Raw genomic sequence first — 21,018 nt, forward strand, 5'->3', positions numbered from 1 at the left:
CCAGGGAGAGCAATCCAAAAGAGAACTAGTGAGAGATCACCCAAGACAAAAACCATGATCGTACCATAACCTAACTTCAGAAATGAAAGTCTATCACTTCTGCCACACTCTATGTGTTAAAAACCAGTTACTGGGTCCAGCCCACACTCAAAAGGAAAGGATTGCAAAAGTGTGTGAAGACCTCAAGAGGAGGGGGGATATCGAGGCCATTTGAGAAGCTTCCTACCATACTCTTGTAGTATGATTTCATCCTTATGAAGGTCAGAAATAGGACAAATGAAATTACATATTGCTTAGGCAATCCTACCTATGTGGAAGCACTATGAAGAAAAAGAGGAAATGATAAACATGACATTTAGGGTAATGATGATCCTGGGGTGGGGAGCGCTGAGAATGGAGAGAACACACAAGTAGATTCCACAGATTGGAGTTGGATGGTGAGTTCATGGTGCTTATTTTCTTTTTGTGTTTCTTAATGTCATTTAATGTTGCGTGTAGTTTTGTTTTTTTCTCTTTGGTTTGGTTTTCTGTTGATATGATCAAAGTTACAAAGTGTATGTGCATACACTGCAGAGTCAGTCCTTCTGTGGTATTTGCTGTCTTCCACCAGCTCTTCCCATTTACCCTTCTCCAGAGGCAGCTACTTTTACCTCCTTTTGCTAATTAGTTTTAGTATTTGCCTCCATGTCTGTGAGTAATATGTGTGTATTGCTATCCTCTGATGCTTTGGTTTGTTTAGGTATTACCTATTCCCTTCCCACTCTGAGAGATGAAAATTCAGCTCCCTTTCCTCTTCTCCAACTCTTCCTCACCCTTCATCTTCCTTTTATAATTATATCATAATTTTGGTTAAAGCAGTAATCAGTGTTTACATTAGTCAGTCAACACTAATTTGACTCTATTCATAGTTGAGCCGCCTTGTAGTAAAATATAACTTTTCCCTTCCTGCGGAACTTTTCATTTTTCGTGGAGTTGTTAATGATCATGTTTGTGCGTTTGCTTAGTTTTCTATGTATTTGTCATTAAATCAAGTGCAAACCCTGGCAGTTGTCTAAATCTCTCTTCAGGATGTTCAGGCACATTAGATTTTCTATCAATTTCATCTCCTTGGAAGTGTCTCCCAGAGCCTCTCGACCTGCTCCAGCCTGGACAGGTTGTCCTCCGCGCCTGGTGTGCACCTGTCCTACGGGGACCTCCCGGTACCATCACCCTGAGCTCATTGCCTTTATCCCTTGTCTTCCTCCTTGGTTTACTTCTTTGTTTTGGTGAAGCATACCTCCTGTGGCTTCCTGAGAGAGGGTGCCTGGGAGGCAAACCCGTGACAACCTTGCATATCTGAAAATGTCTTCATTCCACCCTCAGACTGAACTCATACTTTGGCCGATTCAGATTTCTGGTCTCTGGTTTGGAATTCTGATTTGGAAATAATTTTCCTCCAGAATTTTGAAGGCTTTATTCCATGGCCTTCTAGCTTCCAGTGTTGCTGTCAAAAAGTCCAAAGCTGTTGTAATTTCTGGTTCTTCGTATCTGGCCTCTTTTATACCTTCCCTCAAAACCCCTAAAGCTCTGTGGGATTGTCTCCTTTCCCCTGGTGTTCTGAAATTTCACAATAATGTGCCTTGGTGTGCATCTATTTTCATCTGCTGTGCTGGGGACAGTGAGGCTTTGCTCTAGAAACTCATGCCCTTAAGTTATGGGGATTTTTATTTTTGAATGATTTTTAAAATAATTACTTCTCTCCTTCTTTTCCCCCCAGTTGTTTCTTTCTGTAACTCCTACTATTTGAATTGGGAGACTGATTCACTGATTTTCTCATATTTTCTTTCCCTTTCTCTCCTTTTAACAGATGGTGGGGGGTCTCGCTGTGTCCCCAGCCTGGAGTGCAGGGGCGCAATCTTAGCTCACTGCAGCCTCAACCTCCTGGGCACAAGCAATTCTCCGGCCTCAGCCTCCAAGCAGCTGGGGGATACAGGCACGCACCACAATGCCCAACTTCATATTTTCTTTCATTTTCATTCTTTGTCTTTTTCTGCTTTTTGGGAGACTTCCTCGATTTATCTTCTAGCCCCTCTAGGAAGACTTTTTTCATACAGCATTCCATTCTTGTCTCGTGGGTCTAGTATCTTATTTTATCTCTCTTACGTTAATTATAGGGTTTTTCTTTCAAGAGTTCTCTCTGTGAATGGTCTGTATTTGATCCAGAGTTCCTTCTTTTTGTTTGTTTAATTGACTGGTTTGATCTGTGTCTTTAATGTTAGAGACTCCTGGCTGTCTGGGGATTCCTGGTTGCCTGTTTATTTTTAAAAGTAGGGGACTAACAATTTTGAGCTGTAAGGGATTTGAGGGAGCAAAAGTAGACATACGTCTCTACCATCTTTGCCAAGTCATATAGTCATTTGTATCTCTCATTTATTTCATGTTAAGAGGTGAAAAAAAAATCCATAGTCCACACCCTGAAAGATAAATCAGTAACTGTAATAACTACCCTTGAGCTCAAAGAAAAATTGTATCTTTTCCTCCTCAGCCTTTAAAGAAAAACATGGAGCTATCCCTGCCCCCCAATTTTCGATTGCAAAAAATAGCACGAGATTAGTATGTGAATTTGTGACATGTGTAAACCGCTCTAAAATTGTGAATAGGTTTAGAAACCTTTTCTCCCTCCTCTCTACTCCCACAGTCCTGAATCACCAGCCCAGCCTTCTGGCTCATCACTTCCTGCTTGGTGAGTTACATGCATGTCTTATCTCCATGACGATGCTCCAAGCCACTGGAGAGCAGGGTGCATGTCCAATTCATCTCAGCATCTTCTGTAGCCCCCACCAGAGGAGCGATCACTGAAGGCTGACAAACAACGAAGGACACTCTCAAGACCTTCATCTCCTCTGCTCAGCACACACAGTTAGCACCCACAGAAATTTATTACGGTGAATGAAAAAAGAAACCCACAAGAATATAATTTATATGTAATTCCACTTTGGTCTCTAATCTCTTTACCTTGGCATCCTCCCACATATGAATAGGATGCTCCATGATCCTAAGGGCAGTCAAACAGCCAGGGAGCGCGAATTTAATCCTCAGGGTTTGCAGGGAAAAGAGGACTGTGGAGACCCGTGTGCACAACAAAACCCATGATGTGACAGAGCATGGGCTACAGATTAAACCCTAACTTCATAGTTAGGTATTCAAGGCTCTCCATTGCTTCTCCCTGGACACCTGCAAAGCTTCTAGCAGCGTTCCTTATCTGGGGCCTGACCTCTGTAGTCAGTCTTGCATGTAGAAGAATTTTCAGATACCAAGTGTCTCATGTCCTTTCTTTGTCCAAGAACTTACAGTTGATTTATTTTGTATCTGTATCAAATAGTTCTCCAGCCTAAACTTCAAGACGTCTTCATGAATGCCTCACCACTCCACTGCACGTGTAAATCCATGCCCCTGTATTTTTCTGTCTGTTGTTTCTCAGACTGATAACACCTGCGCCCTCTCAGCAACGATAATGGCCGACATTTAGTGAGCACTTACTTTGGGCCAGCCACTGTGCTGGTATTGCTTGTGGGTTATTTTACTTAATCCTCCCATCAGCGGATAAGGAAATTGAGTGACAGAGAGGGTACGTCACTTGCCCACAGCCATGGAGCTACTAAACGTTGGAGCTGGAGCTCCAAGCCAGGCAAGCCCAGCCCAGCCCAAGATCACTGGCTCAGCTCAACTCCTCACTGCTAAACTGCCTCAACCACGCTTCCTCAGACCTTACCCAAGACTTGTCTTCCAGAAAATGTTTTTTGGAAGAACTGAGGACCCTGGCTGTGACTCTACTACATTTATGTGTTGCCGGCTTGTGGCATGGAGCTGCCTTTACGTCTTCTCCCTTCTGTGTCCCCTCCCACAGTCACTGAAGTCTTGCTTTAGAAAAGCTAAAGTCTGATGTTTTCACCACTGTCTCAGCACAGGGTCTGAGGGTCAGCGTCTGCCGCCATCCCTCCAGCCAGAGAGCAGCCTGCTGGGAGGGGAGGGGTTGCATTGACCTGAAGGCCTAGCGGGCAGAGCGAGCAGGCAGGGAGGCAGCTGTCTGTCGAAGGCCACAGCAGAGCTGGGAGGGGCTGCCACGCTGGGCCACAGTCAGGGGTAGATGAATCCCGGGAATCCGAGTTGGGAGCCACCAGCCTGTGCTACTCAAAGATAGCCAGGGGAGCAAAGGCAGGCCCCGCCAGGGGACATGAGGCCCATGCAGCCAGCCAGGGGCCCTCAGGGTGGTAACAGAGCATCCCTGGGGAGCAAGTGTAGCAGATGGAGAGGGCAGGCAAGGCCATCTCATCAGCAGAGCTTTGGGGAGGGGGTATCTTTCCTTCAGATGTCCCCAGAAGTACCTTGTGCAGACAGCCACAAAAAGGCTAATGCCATGCCACCCGCCGGGTCCCCAGTTGCTGGCCAAGGGCTCAAGTGGGCTGGAGAGCCCACCACTGATGTGCTCACAGGGATCTGCTGGGGCCAGGCTCTGGTGGGTGAGAAAGGCTGTGGCCTGAGTCTCTGTCCCAGCTTTGCACACCTGTTTCTTGCCTGGCCACCCCACCTCTGTGTCCTGTCTCTTCAAATACTCTGCTCGCCACCCGCAGACCACTCTTCCCAGCAAGCTGTGTCATCTTGTCATTCCTGTGCTCAAGAACCCCAGAGTCTCTTCTAAGGCCTCTAAGGCAAAATCCAAGCTGCTTATCCCAGAATTCCAGGCCTTCCTAAATCTGACCCCTGGTCTCTGAAGCCCCCTGGTCGCCTGCTACTAGAGCCCAGGCGATCTCCTCTCACCGAAGCTTCCTCATTATCCCCAAGACACATGCCAGTCGCTTTTGCCTCTGATACTGAGTGAAACAGTGAAAGGAGCATGGGCTTTGCTTCCTGTGTGTCCTTGGGCAAGTCACCCAGTGTCTCTGTGCCTCCTGCTGCTTACCTGGGAAATACTTTAAAGGCTGTTGTGAGATTAGAATGTTCGCGTACAAAGTGCCAGCCACACAGCAGGTGCTCAATACGCGCACAGTATCCATCATACTGTGCTCTTGCTGCTCCCTGACTTGATGGCCCTGTCTCCTTTCTGACTGGCTGAACTCCTGCCTCCTTCCAGGCCCATCTCTCGATGCACCTATACATGCAGCCTGCCCTGCACGCCTCACTTAAGGTGGCAAGGGAAGGAAAAGCAGCGTTTGCCTATCACTCGCTGGGCACAGACCCTGTGGGGGCGTGGAGATCCCTGATGATGGCAGCGAATCCTTCTAGGGGCCTCCTTGTGCTAGGCCTGTCCCGGCACATTGTGTTCATTAACTCATGGAAGCCCTGATGGTAACTGACTTCCATAGATTCAGGTTCCTAAATGACTTTCTACTCTATCCAACCTAGTTGGTTTGGTCTCCCTGGCCCTTTGTTTTTAGCTTGCCCGTCCAGTGGCCTCCAAGTGGCTAAGAGGAGATTTTATCAAGAAGTGAAGCCCTACATTATAAAATGAAGAGTCTATTGTGTGTTGTTCAGGCTGATCCCATTAGAGAACGGTTTGGAAGAGGATCCACCTTCACCAGCCCTGCCACCCAGCCTGCAACCAGCTCCCTTGCTGCACTTTGTATAAGCCCTGGGCTTTCATTAGGGTCTTCTGCCCAGAGCACCCATTCCTCTGGGCCTGCCTGGAAAATGCAAGCCTTGCTCTTCTGTGGCACCTCTGTGGACCCTCATGTGTTTGGGTCAAGGTCATTGCCCTCTGCCTCTATCCCCAGGGCACCTTGTCCACCCCCTGATTGCACCCCTCTGCAGATGCCTGCCTCCTTGACAAACCCCTCTCCTGGGCTGAGTCTCTGAGGGCAGGGGCTGTATGGTGTTCATTTCTGTATTTCAGTACTTGGCACAGAGCCTGGCATGCAGCAGGCCTTGGTGTTGGGGTTGAAGGGAGGGAGGAAGGGGATGAGGTGGAATAGGCATCCGGAGAGGAAATGGTGCTGATGTTTCCAGCTGGTTCGTCTCAGGGCGGGGCAAGTACAAGTCCCTGTCAGACTCAGAAAGGCAGGTCTCTGTGGACACTCCAGAGCCCCCTCTAGAGATAGCTCCACGAGAGCCCCAGCCACCACAGCTTCCCTCTAGACCCCCCGGGAGATACCGGTCTTTGAAATGCTTCAACTTTCTTAGAGGAAATCGCTGAGTATGTTTGATAATTTTTTTTGACATTTTCCCTGTTCAGGAGCTTGTGATTTCAGATTAATCACATCCACATACATTTAGACTGTCGGCTTGGAAGGGAAAATTTGAATTTTATTACTGCATGATTTCATCCAAAGCTATCTTACCAACACTAAAAGGGTGTCTACAGTGAGGTGCAAATCATGACAAAACATTTTATCTCTGGGACCAAGCTCATGGCAGGAGGCCAACGGGATGGGGGGCTGCAGGTGGGACCTGGGTGGGCACAGTCGCAGCCCCTTCAGTAGCCTAAAGAGATCTGTGTGAGCCACTGTCACTGCTGCCTCTTCCTCAGCCAAATATCTCATTTCCTTCCCCCCTCTAGGTTTGCCCACAGCCCTTACTCCCGGGAATGGCTGTTCATCAACTAACTCCTGTCTTCCCCTCGGCAGGTACCATGACCAGCAGGACGTAACTAGTAACTTTCTGGGTGCCATGTGGCTCATCTCCATCACATTCCTTTCCATTGGTTATGGGGACATGGTGCCCCACACATACTGTGGGAAAGGTGTCTGTCTCCTTACTGGCATTATGGTGAGTACCCGCCTCTGCCCATTCCCTACCCTCAAAATGTGGCAAAGAGCAGAACTCTTTCTTGCAAGCACATAGGGGCCTTCCTAGCCACAGTGTGGGGGGCGGCTGTTAGTTAACCAACCTGCGTGTGTGTCCCCTATACATAAAAAGGCAGGTGGGAAATCTGCAATGGTTTCTCACTTTTCAGTTGACTTTTCTAAGGTAAGAATGAGACCTGGACTCCTGGCAGTTAATGGTCTATTCACAGCTCCCTCAAAATTGGCTGGGTGAAGCTGGTCCTGGCCTGATGCTCTGATGCCCACTGCACTGCTGTGCAGCCCCCCAGTTTGCTCACCTCCAGTGAGCATTGGGGCTTGCAGTTTATTGTCCTCCTTCCTGTTCCCTTGGTCCCACAGACCTTGGCACCATTTCTGATCATGTTTAGCTGGAACTCACAGAAGCAGGGACTGGGGATAGAGCACTGAGTTGGCTTTTGGGACCTGTGTCCTGGACGGGGCTGGCCATGTGGCTCTGGGCTGGCTCTTGCCTTTCCCAGGCTTCTGCTTCCACTTCTGCCTATGGTGGGGCTGGGCTTTAAGTGCCAAGTGCTTTGCAGGACTGGCATTCGGCAAGGCTGTGATCCCATCCCCAGGTGCCCAGCAGGTGTGCTGTGCCCTTTCAAGGTGTATCTCTCTTGCCCAGTGCCCTACGACCCACACTCGACACTCTCGCAGAGGCACACGCTCTCGCCTGTCACATGGCCACCACAGTGTGCCTTATGAGAGGGATGTGGGGTCTGAGTTTCTGCTCACTGTGGACCCTGGGCCAGGCACTCTGGCTATTGGGCCTGAGCATCTTCCAGGGGAAAGTAGAGATGGAGGGCTTGCCCTGCCCTCCCCACTTGTGCAAGGACCAAATGCAATGATTTATGTTCAAGTGCTTTGAAAACGAGAAGCGGTCACACACCGGTCAGTGTTGGTGGTGTCCTCAGTGTCCTTCAGTTGCAAATTAGTGAAGTGTTCCCTTGGTCTTGTTGCACTTCGGGTCCAGGACAGGCAGCTACTGCTCTTTGGCCTTCGTCCTGGAATCCTAGAACAGTGTCAGAGCAGGGTTGGACACTTTTTTCAGAGGCGGAAACTGAGGCTGAAAGAGGAAAGCACATCTAAGCCTGGGTAGTGCTGGGGGAGGTGGCGGGGTGAGAAGTGGACAGGCCATTGGTGGCGTGGCTTTGGGTCTCCATGGCTGGAGACTGCAGCCCTCCCAAGGACAACCCCCGCTCCACAGCCCCCCTCACACCTTTGTGAAAATCCTTCCTTGCAGTGATCCCTCAGATTCCATTCGTCACCCCCATTGCTCCCAGAGAGATGAAGACCCCCTTTCTGGAAGGGCAGTGACCGCTTTCTGCAGTGGAAAGGGAGGGCCGCAGGTCTGGGGGCTGCCCACACTCCCCACCCCAGTCTGCCTCGTTGGTTTCCTGGGGCTGATATTGGTGGACCAGACAGTCAGACCAAGGCTTGGGGCAGTCGGCCTGCTGAGCAAGAGGGGCCAGGCTCTCTCCTCCTTTCTGACTCCAGTCCAGGGCAGGTCCCTATTAGCAAGCAGGTCCTACGACAGCAGCTAATGACAAAAAGCTTAGCGCTGGGGTTGTGATAAATCATGGGTAAGTGCAAGGCTTTAGAACAAATATCTTCCATCGGTTAGTAGGAGCTTGTCTTGGCATAGCACCAACTGTCATGAGGAAACCAGGGAAAGATGCTTCTTACCAGAAAAGAATGAAATGCCACCAAAGGCCAAAGCTTTCCTTCTTAGAGCCACTCCTGGGGTGTGGGCTTTGTGCCTCAGAACCAGCTGTCAGCCAGGGCTGGTACAGAACAGGGTTGCCAATAGATGGATGGGCCCTGCGGGGAGCCTCTGTTATTTTAAAATACCAGACTTTCTCCCTCTCAGCACATAGCTGTGCCCCATCCAAGAAGCAGCACCCTAAGGACCCGGCTTCCTGGTTCCTGGACTTCGCATCTCCTGGCTCTACTCTGGCACAGCTGAGCGGAACAGGCGAGACCCTTGCCCGACCCCTGCCTCTCCTTGGGGTCCGGGGGCTGCTTGTCTTTCAGCACCCGCTTTTGCTGTCTGGCTCTGCAGCGCTCCCCCAGAGGGAGTGTTCCGTTCCCTGTGGATGGAGGTGTGATCAAAGTGGAAAGAACAAATGGATGAGGAGGACCCAATCCAATCCCCACCTTCCATATGAAGAATACAGCCCAGGCCTTTCATCTCTTTTTGTACAAAACCCTGTGCATAAATATATACCTTTCTATATACAGGAACAGGGAGGTTTCCTCTATTCATTGTCAGTGTTTTTCACCCAAATTAAAGTCAGTCGCCTCACTCTGGGGTCAGCCACAGTGAGGAACCCTGGTGGCATTTTTCTAGCAAATGTGATTTTTCTAGCTGAGTCACTCCTAGCCAGGGTTTCACTTTGCTGAGGATCCTTTCCCCTCCTCCTCCCAACCTCCCAACACTATGTATAGCTCCCAATTATTATTGCAAGTGCCTTTACTAAAGGTAGGGCTTCCTGTTTGGTTACCATGGACACCACGAAGGCCAAGGCAAGGCCTGCTTGGGAAGGGAAAGGAAGGATTTGTGTGTGTGTGTGTGTGTGGCCTGTAAATAGTCTTAATCATTGTTTTCTCTTGGCAATCCCAGTAACGATGTAATTATCAGCCATTAAGCAGGGTATATAATTGTCTGAACAACTTGCCGTGGCTGGCACAGACCTGGTGTGTTTGAGAGATTTCACCCACAAAAGCAGCTACATTAAAGTCCAGCATCTTTCCATAAGGATTTTTCATGATCACAGTGACAACACAGTAGAGAGAAAGCTGTCAATATTTAGTATCCAGAATTGGAAATGACAATGCAACGTAAAATATGTGCAATGCTGACCTTCTGGTTCTGCAGGCATCTGGAAGACCCCAGAGCCCCTCAAGGCTGCTTGGCATAACTTTGTTTCAATCTAGCCTCTTTCTAAAGCTGGACTCACTCTGTAGACCCTTCATGAGTTATGGACAAACAGGCAAAAGCTTCCAATGTCTGCGGGGACGCTGAGCTTTTCCCCAGTGGCCTCATGAGAGATGCGTCTGAACTGCCAAGGGAAAGTGATGATGAAGTAAAAGGTAGCACAAATTGAGTCATTTTGGGAGGAGGCAAAAAGAGGGCTCAGCAAGACATCTGCTTAATGTCAGTTTTAGAAGATGAGCTTCTCCCGAAACACCTTGGTTTCAAACCAATTGATGTTATTTTAGTTGTTGCATGGAATCTGTTGCAGAAACAGAATCCAACTGTAAATCCTCCAGGCTTCCCTCCTCCATTTGTCACTTTCATTTGTGTTTTATTTTATTTTATGCTTCTTTAGTTAAGAACACCTCATACTTTTCCCCTTGGGATACTTGTTTTTCCAGCTTCTAAGGTTTTCCAGCTGGAAAATGTTTCTTGAAAACAAGAGGTGGGAGGACCGGTGTGGAGGAGTCTCGGTCCCGATTTGGGTCCGAATCTCTAGAGTTAGGCGTGTTCACCCCGTCCCAGCCACCCTCCCTCCGTGCACTCGGTGCTCCCTGCTCGCCCACGTGCCTTGGGAAGTTCCAGCTCATCAGAAGTAGACCCCATCTCCTCCCCTCTCCCCACAGAACTGGAAGTCGGACAGCGCAGATCCAGGGACTCTAGTTTTGTCCCCTGTGGTTCAGGACTTGGCATATCTGAAAGCAAAAGGCTGAGTCATGGCTCTTCCCCCGAGTCTGACCCCAGGGAAGTCATAGCAGCAGCTGTTTACCCTTTCCCGTCCTGCTTCCTCCCTCCTCACACACCCCCTCTGCCCACCAGCCATTTCCAAGATTCCACGGTTAGCCAGGCCCTCAGCGATTTGTCTCTTAAAACTAACCTGCATCACTGCCACGTGACACAGCACTGCCAGGCTGCCCCTGTGGCCTGTCAGACTATTAACTCACCTAAGTGAAAGGGCCCAGCATCCCAAAGGGGACCCAGGGGACAGGCGAGTCTTATACCAATTGAAGATGGACACAGCAGGGTGGGATCCCTTGGCACTTCCTTCATGTCCTCTAAAGGGCCAAAATGGACCATTGACTTCTGGCTCAAGCCTTAGGCTCCTTGTTCTTCCTTCCTCTCTCAATCCCATCAGCCCATCATTTTTTCTTATTCCTCAGCCTCCTCCTTCTCTCTTTACCCCCCTGACCCTTGCTGTTTAGGATGTAACACAACTTGTTCCCCATCTCATTCTCTGCCCAGCTTGACCTCTCCCTGCAGCCACCTTCCTTCTCTTCTCCCCTCTCCTTCCCTTCCCTTTCCTTCCCTTCCCTTCCCTTCCCTTCCCTTCCCTTCCCTTCCCTTCCCTTCCCTTCCCTTCCCTTCCCTCCCCTCCCCTCCCCTCCCCTCCCCTCCTCTCCCCTCCCCTCCCCTTCTCTTCTCTTCTCTCTCCTCTCTCCTTCCCTCCCCTCCCCTCCTCTTCTCTCGTGTTCCCATTGTCTTCTCTCCCTTCTTCATTTTCCCTCTCCACACGCCGCACAGTCTGCAGAGGCTCAGCAGTCTAGGCTTCAGCATTCCTCCACGACTTTCTGAAGGCTGCTGATGTCTGGCCCCATCTTTATGAGGTTGCCTCTTAATCCAGGTTAGGTGTCATTACTGGTGACTGCCCCAATTACATCCAGTCAATGGAAAAATGAAGCTGAGAGCATCCATTTAAGTTGGAATTAAGGGTTAAGAATGCAGCATCCTCTACAGAGGTACTCACAAGGGAGTCATGACATCTTTATGTTGAAAGAAACTGGGAAGTGCCATCTAGTCCACTGTCCTGCCTCCAGAGAGAAATGTATCTTCCTCGTGTGAGACAGATGGTTCCTTAGATAAAACACTGTAGTTTCTAATTAAAAGCCCCCTGCATTCAGCCAGTTAAAGTGCGGGCCATGGCAGGAGCTGTGAAACACCCCATCTAGACCCTGGAAATTTGGAATGGTGGATGATTGATTGTTGTGATTACATTCTCAAAGTAGCATGGTGCAGGGAAGCTCCCTCTTCAGGCCCATTGGACCTCAGCTTTCAGGGATGATTTAAGTAGAGTTTTGCTTGGGCCCAGCAAGAGGAGGGAGAATGGAGCCTGGGGAGAACCCTCTCCATCTGATGTTCCATTTTTAATGCTATGATATAGCCCTCTTTTTAGGCTTTCAGCCCAAAGTACTTTTGGAACTCCATATAAAGGAGAGGGATGACACTCTGTCCGGTCGAGGGGAAGGGAGCACACATCTTCCCTCTAGGATGGCTTCTTTTAAGCTATTTTTTGCTTTTGGAGGCCTGGCTAGATTGATTACAGCTACAGACCAGGCTGTGCAACTGCCCAGATCCTTTGAAAACTGGGCACAGAGTCTCCTGTAAGTCACAGAAGCTGAAAAAACACAGCCGTCCTTGAACAAAAGAGGAAAATGAGGTCAGAAAAGGAAAGTTCACACAGACTTGGTTCTTTTCACTTTGTGAAAAGGCCAACCAATGTACTGAGAAACACTAGATTGTTTTAATGGGGACCCTTGTGGGAAACGAGGAGAAAGCATTGTGAACTTCAACCACATCGAAACTTCACACAGGCTAGCCTTTGTCAGCCTGTGGGATAAAGAGAGAAAGAGATTCTAAAAGAGAGAGTAGGGAATGGATCCACCCATATGCATTCCTTCCAAGTCGGTTATAGATTATAGTACCTTTGAAAAACATTCTTTTCTGCTTCTCACACATTTTGTAAGACCTGATGAGCCAAAAATGTTACTGACAGATTCCTTCCAGTCTGGGACCTCATCTGCTAGACTGGGTTCTGTAGCAACTAGAATTACTGTTTGACATCTAGGATTCAGTTGTTGGCTTTAGTAAGTTCATCATCTCTTTCCATGAGTGGTGGTCAGGGCAGCACAGGGCATAGCGTGCAGGTAGAGGGCGATGGTCTCTGATGAGAGTCCGCTCGCAGAAGGAGGGGGCTGATTCCGGCTGCCTGCCAAAGAGCCAGGGGAGTAGTGAGTCTTCGACGTCCCCCTGTGCTCACAAGCCAACCAAGAAGCCCAGCGAAGATGATTTTAAAATGTGTCGGGAGAATGTTGGAATGTGCAGGGAATTCCCTGCTTATTTCCCAGACAGTCAAGCATGCACCCAGAAGATTAGGACAGAAAAAGTGAGTCTCACCATTCTTGGGGCTCAGCAGAGCCTGCTTCCTTGCCCACCCTTTCCCGGGCTCCCCTGGCATGGACCTACCGAGCAGACTAGGATCGCTGTTCCGGTAAATCCCAAGGGTCTGCTGCGGGCTCACTTAAAATCCTGGTTTTGATCTAGCAGAAGTGGTGTTGTGTTTAAAATCTCTGCATGGTGGTGAATTCATGAGCCTCCTGGTGAAGGCAGGAAGGAACCGATTCCTTGTGCTGAGTCATAGCGTAAACCCTCAGGTGAAAAAGCCCAACCGCAGAGCAAGCACAGTCACTGAGTGCATGTGTTCGTGCCAACCTGGGTACCCTCTGTGAAACAAGCCCTGGGGAAAGGTATTGGCTCTTCATTAGATTGTTTTCAGGAACACTCTCAGCCACTGACAGGTGTTCCATCTGCACCCAGCTGATGTCCTGCCTGCCTTCCTCCCGGGCCCGCTGGTCTAGAGCTGGCAGTGGGATGGAGACCTGCCTGAGGGAGAGAGGGCCCGTGTGTGCTGGCCCCTCTGTCTTCCGCTACACAGCTTGGCAGGTGGCCAGGTGCTTATCTGTTGGTTAAACCCCCCAAAGTCTCAGCACCACCCAGCATCCTTCTCCATTGAAACTGGCTAGCTCAGCCTCCCAGAAGTCAGCTGCAGAGCACAACCCAAGGGGCACTGCCGACCTCTCTGTGGGTCAGGACATCAGAGTCCTGACAGATTTCGACAGATTTTGTGGCTTGGTCATGACCAGCCAGAGAGCTCGAGTTCCCACTCCACTCCCAGGAAACTACCCCTGTGGGCGCCAGGCGTGTTGAGTCTCTCGTCTTGCCTCTTAATGATGTGTTCTTTCCCCTCTGGTCCTCTTGATGTCCCCCCACAGGGTGCAGGCTGCACTGCCCTTGTGGTGGCCGTGGTGGCCCGAAAGCTGGAACTCACCAAAGCAGAGAAGCACGTTCATAACTTCATGATGGACACTCAGCTCACCAAGCGGGTAAGATGCTACACAGCCATGTCTTATGGGGGACTTAACACCACAGTGGAAGCCAATGAGAAAGCAAATGGTCCGCCAGGTGCTCACGCCTGTAATCCCAGCACTTTAGGAGGCCGAGGTGGGTCGATCACAAGGTCAGGAGATCAAGACCATCCTGGCTAACATGCTGAAACCCCATCTCTACTAAAACTACAAAAAATTAGCTGGACATGGTGGCGGGTGCCTGTAGTCCCAGCTACTCAGGAGGCTGAGGCAAGAGAATTGCTTGAACCCGGGAGGCGGAGGTTGCAGTGAGCCAAGATTGCACCACTGAACTCCAGCCTGGATAACAGAGTGAGATTCCATCTCAAAAAGAAAGGAAGAAAGACAGAAAGGAAGTGAGAGAAAGAGAGAAAAGAAAGAAAGAGAGAAAGAAAATGGTCATGTCGTATGGGTTTGCACCAGGCTTTTAAAGGGCATGTTTGAGGGAGCCCCAGACACAAAATGGAAACAGCATCTTCACACGATGGGTTCCTGCCTTCTGTTCGATCGCTGTGCATGGTTCAGGCAGCCAAATAATTTTCCTGGTAATTTAATTAATAGCCTACAATGGTATAACCTGCCCCTTTGCCTGATGAAAATCAGCCAGTATGAGGCAATGTTTTTTGTTTATGCTCAAATATTTTCAGGATTCTCATTAGGAAGGGCAAAACTATATTGAAAATGTACCTAAAACTATAAAAGTATATTGAAAATGTACCTAAGTCTAATCCTTTAAAAAAAATCATTTAAAGAATCATTCTAGGCCAGGCGCAGCAGCTCACGCCTGTAATCCCAGCACTTTGGGAGGTTGAGGCAGGTAGATCACGAGGTCAAGAGATTGAGACCATCCTGGCCAACATGGTGAAATGCCGTCTCTACTAAAAATACAAACATTAGCTGGGCATGGTGGCAGGCACCTGTAGTCCCAGCTACTCAGGAGGCTGAGGCAGGAGAATCACTTGAACCCAGGAAGTGGAGGTTGCAGTGAGCCGAGATCATACCACTGCACTCCAGCCTGGGCGACAGAGCAAGACTCCATCTCAAAAAAAAAAAAAAAAAGGAATCATTCTAGTAGAGCCCACATTCCTAAATAAAATTGTTCATCAAAACGTCATCATCCAATTTTTCCCTTTTGGGTTTTCCGGGTAACGTTTCTCACTTGAACCATTACGAAAGTAGTTATGGAAGATGAAAATCTGAAAATATGCAGGAATGAGTAGACCAATTTGCTGCTGAAAGTTGGATACCCCACTGAAATGGCAGAGACGAAAAGGCCCATTTAGAAGAGACAGATACAAGCCTTCCAGAATAACAGCAGGCCAAATGGGCAAGGCAGGAGTTGTTTATTCAAGGACAGCTTTTATGGAAAATTCTTTAGAACTACAGCCTGAAGGAAGGTGAGTAAGATGATTTCCTGCAAGACTGTCCTCTTTCTGAGACGAGGCAGAGTTAAAACCCTGTGTCCGTGTCTTGGCCTCCATAGTCTTTTTCATTTAGGACTAAAGTAGGTTAAGGAACCCATGAGCAACCAAATGTTGCTTTGGGTTTTTGAAAGCTACAGAAAATATTCAGTGATTAATGTTGCATCGCAGCAACAATGTGTTAGAAATAGAGACAAAGGCAGGAAGGAAGAACAAAAAGAGAGAGAGAGAGAGAGAGAGAATGACAGAGGGAGCTGCGAGTGAGCTCTCGGGGAAGGCAGTGGGAGAGTGTGCAGTGGCCAAGGCCTCTCCAGTTTCTCAGCAGAATTATTTATGGTGTTTGATTGTTTGGTCTTTGATTACATTTATTGGATTTTGTAAAGAGCCTTCACAGATGTTAAAAGGAACTGGTACAGGCAAATATTCTTATGTTGTTGACATTCAAGTGTTCGTACTTGGTACATCACGGCCCTGAGCTATCAGCTGCACCAAAAAAAGCCATGATTTGTCACATCACGATGGCAGTGATTGAAGGCTGTTACCACAGTAAGGCCTGCCGGGAACTCTGCCACTTGGCCACTCTCTTTCAGCCCCCTCTAATAATGGGTGCAAAAGTCATGCTCAGTATTGAGGAAATTACTCAAGTTATTGAAACACCCAAATGCAAATCCACTTGCATCTATTTTCCTGAAGCAATTTACTGAGGTTTCACTGAATTGAAACTACATGCTGGAGTGAGGGCAGGGAGCTGTTCTGCCTCCAAAGCCTTCTCATAAGCTGTTTACCAAGAGTAGAGACATTAGCAGTTTCTCTGTTTATTCTGGTTTTCTTTTTGAAGCCAAGTATATTCTTTGTATTTGGTGTTATTCCTTTGTCCTCTCCATTTTTCACCAAGTAAATCAGACGCTAAAGGAAAATAAAGCTGAGGAAAGCCAGCTCCTTTGTATGCCAGGAAAATAAACAATTTTTCTGCAATATAATTGTAGAAGATGAGACTGTGGTTGCTAATTTTAATCTTTCAAAAATGATTCCCTAACATCCTCCTCAATTCCACTTACTTCTTGAAAAGTAGGACTGAAAATCAAATCAACAAATATTTATTGCTCATCCATGAATGTAAGGTAGCTTTTTAATTGAATAACATCTCCTTTTTCTGAGAACACTTAAATCTGTTGAAATGTCCCTTTAATATCTAATATCTTTTCTCAAGGAAATAAACAACACAGGAGGGATGGTTCTTACAGAGAGAAGATTTTCAAAGCTGGCAGGACTAGAACTTCTGAAGGTTCTTTTACATAACCTTAATTGAAACGAAACTGGATGTGTGCATCCTTGGCCTGCTCTGGTTTGAGCTGACTTTGAACTGCTCCCAAGAGAACCCCACCTTTCTTCCCCTGGGGATGCCTGGCCTGCCCTCTGTCCTCTCCAAATGGCCCATTGTGTCCAGCTGGAGTGGCTCATTGGTCAAGAAGATGCTAAACAACTGGGCGCGGTGGCTCACGCCTGTAATCCCAGCACTTTGGGAGGCCGAGGCAGGTGGATCACAAGGTCAGGAGTTCGAGACCAGCCTGACCAACATGGTGAAGCCCTGTCTCTATGAAAAACACAAAAATTAGCAGGGCGTGGTGGTGTGCACCTGTAATCCCAGCTACTCAGGAGGCTGAGACAGGAGAATCACTTGAATCTGGGAGGTGGAAGTTACAGTGAGCCAAGATCCTGCCACTGTACTCCAGACTGGGCAACAGAGCAAGACTCTGTCAAAAAAAAAAAAAAAAAAAGAAATACTCTCAGATCAGACATGATCCTTAGAAACTCTTGGCCGGGCACGGTGGCTCACACCTGTAATGCCAGCACTTTGGGAGGCTGAGGCAGATAGATCATGAGGTCAGGAGATGAGACCTTCCTGGCTAACACGGTGAAACCCCGTTTCTACAAAAAAAAAAAAAAAAAAAAATTAGCCAGGCGTAGTGGCACGTGCCTGTAGTCCCAGGTACTTGGAAGGCTGAGGCAGGAGAATTGCTTCAACCCGGGAGGCAGAGGTTGCAGTGAGCCGAGATCACGCCACTGCACTCCAGCCTGGGCAACTGAGTGAGACTCCATCTCAAAAAAAAAAAAAAAAAAGAGATGCTAAGCTCAGTCTATTCATAACATCTCAGTGAATTCTCAGAGAAAGATCCAACATGAAGGAGTTTACTGTGGCATAATTTCAACCTCTTCGGAGTGGACAATTCACAGATTTGACAGACAGATAAAAGCAGCCTCTTACTGGTATATGCAACCTTGATGCTTCAAACACCTAAGCAAAATGCAAAAGGAATTGTAGGTATTAATCATAAAAAAAACCCAAATTGTTCTAGTATTTATTCATCCTGTCTTGCTCTAAAGGCTGCAGCCTAGCCTTTGCCATGAGAGCCAGCACTATTTTTATTTATTTATTTATTTGTGGGGAGGGAAGAGGGTCTGACAGCATTGGGTAAGAACTCAGTTTCTGGTTTTCTTGAATCCTGTGCTTATCTTCTTTCCTTGTATCAACTCTGGCAGCAACGTCATTTCTGTATTTAATTCAATCAGATCTTCCCACACTGACTTCGCAGTGTCGCTGCCATTGTTATTCTATAATTATAACTTATTGCTAACCTCTGGGCTACTAGATAAATATATTTAAGTACATGATTCACAGAGGGACTGGAAGAAAGATACTAGAGCCCCATTTTTTCTGCCACTCAGTGCTTCCATGTCCCCAACATTCTGTTTTATGTAACTAAACAGGTCCATCACAGAGGTCACTCCCTGGGTGCCACACTCTGTACTCTGGGGGCACCAAGATGGGTAAGAGGTGGTCCTTACCTCCATCCTTAACCTCTGGTGGCTGACTGCCCTCAGAGAGCACTTCTTATAAGAGGTAGAGTGGGCCGGGTGCGGTGGCTCACGCCTGTAATCCCAGCACTTTGCAAGGCTGACGTGGGCAGATCACTTGAGGTCAGGAGTTCAAGACTAGCCTGGCGACCATGGTGAAACCCCGTCTCTACTAAAAATACAAAAAATTAGCCAAGCGTGGTGGTGGGCGCCTGTAATCCCAGCTTCTCGGAAGGCTGAGGCAGGAGAATTGCTTGAACCCACGAGGCGGAGGTTATGGTGAGCTGAGATCGCGCCACTGCACTCCAGCCTGGGCGACAGAGCGAGACTCCATCTCAAAAAAAAAAAAAAAAAAAAAAAAGCAGAGTGGGCTGCTATGGACACCCTTGGCTTGAGAGGCACCATGGACCGGAGATATTTTCTTTGTGGTACCTACTCTCCACATCAAGCCACAGTAAGCAGAACCTTCAGACAGCACAGTGTGCTGAGGATCATATCTCCTTCTTGCTGCAAGGGTTTCTTGCCCCAAGTAGCTCATCCAAGTACACTTCCCCATGAATTCTATGAGTAAGACCAAAACGAAACCCACAACTTCCCTAAACTAGTTCCTTCTCCTAACTTCCCTAGTGTGCTCCTGACATGGTGTTCTTCCAGACTCCAGGCATAAAAACTTAGCCCCATTTCTGACTCCTCTGGGCCGTGAACCCCACAGGGGTCTGAGCACTTTCTGTGTCTGATTCGACCTTGCCGTGGCTGTTCACGCATGCGCGCCTCTCCGGGGCCTCTGCCCCGTCACTCTTGAAGCCGCCATCTTCTGTCTTGCACTATCACAGCAGCCTGCTACCTGCTCTCCTCACTTGGGCCTCCCTCTCCCCAGTCATCCTGCACTCTGCTTCCCCATGGATCTCCTTAGACTCTCGGGCTTACCTACATATTACTTCCTGCTCAAAAACCTTTAAGTAATTCCCCCACCTACAATCTCCTGAATGACACTAAAGACAACTTTTCTTTAATTACAGGCATATGCCAAAGTTTGATCATCATCTTGCTAGAAGAAAATTTTCTTCAGCAGCCTAATTCAGAGATTACTCTTAGTAGTGGTATTTCATAGGAAAAACAATGGTAGCCATTGTTATGCCAGATATAGAAGGTTTAGCTAAAGGACTACTAATGGACAGCTGGTTGGGCTCAAGAGTGGATTTCCAGAACAAGTCTTTATCTCTTTATAATTGGTCGGATAATCAATAGGGCAGTTATCAGGAATGCTAATTCTCCCCAGAAGAGGATTATAAATTACATCACACCCAAGATTCTGTTCCAAACAGAGTGGGTACAGGTTTTTTTTTTTTAGCAACAGTCACAGAAATATTGTGTGTTTAAGCCGGAAGGACCCTCAGGGAAGAGCCACTCCAACACAGATGAGAAGACGAAGGCCCAGAAAGGGGTGAGGGGGCCCCGGGCCTATGCAAGATCCAGTTTGCTCTCAGACCATCAGGCAGGCAGCTTTAGGGTGGTTAGTTCCTTAGCGTGGGGTTAGGGTCCCAGGCCTGCTGAAGAGAGAAGCCAGCTTAACTCTACCCTAACTGAGTATCACATAAATAGCATTATTGAATTATCCACCACCCATTACCATATTGCTACAGGGAGAACCTCAAGCCCCAACTTTGAACAACGGAAATACATCTCCTCTCGATCCACCCAATTTCCTGCCAGCCAGAGAGGTGGAGCTCCCAGTTCTAAGTGGTCAGTGAGGGCCTCCGGGTCAGGCAGGCAGAGAAGCCTGCAAAGGGAGTGTGGAATAGAACAGAGGGGGGAAAAAGAGGAGGTACAAGCCGGGCGATGAGAGGGCAACCGGGGAAGCCAGAGCAAGTCTGTGGGGTGGTGATGAGGGGAGAGTGGGCTTGGCAAATGGGAAAGAGGAACCGGCCCCCTTCTCTAGTCCTGTGTGTAAAGGACACCTTCAGTCAAGGGCCGGCTTGCAGGTTCTCCGATAGTGATCTGATCCTCACTCAGCCTAGTTTCAACCTGTGTAACTCCTTCAAGTTACAGTCATGCACTGCATAACAACGTTTCAGTCAATGATGGAGCACATACACCAAGGTGGTCTCAGACGCCTCTAACAGAGCTGAAAAATTCCTCTCCCCTGGTGATTTGTGTTACCGTTGTCTACAGTGCAGAAATGTGCCATACAGGCTTGTAGCCTAAGAGCGATAGGCTACACCATACAGCCTAGGGGTGTAGTAGGCTGTACCATCTAGGTTTGTTTAAGTACAGTCTGTGATGTTCACACAGTGAAGAAATTGTCCAAGATGCATGTATTTAAATCACACCCACCGGCCCGGCCTCCCTTTCCCCGTCTCCAACCTCCAAGTAGAATACTTCTCTGGCAAGGGTTCCTGGCAGCATAAAGGGCATGCTAGTGATTTCTTCTCTGGGGGGCTCTGCTAATGGGACTCCTGGAATTTCCCAGGACTCCTGGGGCTGCTGGAGGCTTAGGGTGCCCAAGAAAGGTGCTCCTTTCATCCCCCTTGTACTCCTGCCCCAAGCATTCTTGCCGCAACCGACAGCCCCTCTGTAATAGCAAGTAGCAGATTACCTGGGCAGAGAGGTGGCCAGAGCAAGTCATTGACACGGGATGCTATGGCCAAGAGCTCAAGGAAGTGATGTGTGTTCTGTTGTATGTTTTCTTGTGGGCTGGGGAAATTAGAGGGAAGGAAGCTGATGTTTATCGGAAGAGGAGAATATTAACAAAGATACCATGTATTGAGGCATATGGCCAGGGTCTGTGC

At 48.3% G+C, this 21,018-nt stretch overlaps 1 protein-coding gene across 7 annotated transcripts in view; it reads left to right on the forward strand.

The window, feature by feature from the left end:
- The window catches only part of LOC105497977 (potassium calcium-activated channel subfamily N member 3), a 164,937-nt gene that overhangs the window by 132,717 nt on the left and 11,202 nt on the right, over window positions 1–21,018 (forward strand). For 4 of the 7 annotated variants that reach the window (XM_011769619.3, XM_071084621.1, XM_071084611.1 and 1 more), the window contains 3 exons: window positions 2,678–2,722; window positions 6,600–6,741; window positions 13,821–13,931. In XM_011769619.3, coding sequence (XP_011767921.2) covers window positions 2,678–2,722; window positions 6,600–6,741; window positions 13,821–13,931 — 298 coding nt within the window. The remainder of the gene's footprint in view (window positions 1–2,677; window positions 2,723–6,599; window positions 6,742–13,820; window positions 13,932–21,018) is intronic. The other 3 variants (XM_011769620.3, XM_011769622.3, XM_011769623.3) reach the window with 1 other exon arrangement.

This window comes from Macaca nemestrina, chromosome 1, assembly GCF_043159975.1.
Source record: "Macaca nemestrina isolate mMacNem1 chromosome 1, mMacNem.hap1, whole genome shotgun sequence".
NCBI lineage: Eukaryota > Metazoa > Chordata > Mammalia > Primates > Cercopithecidae > Macaca > Macaca nemestrina.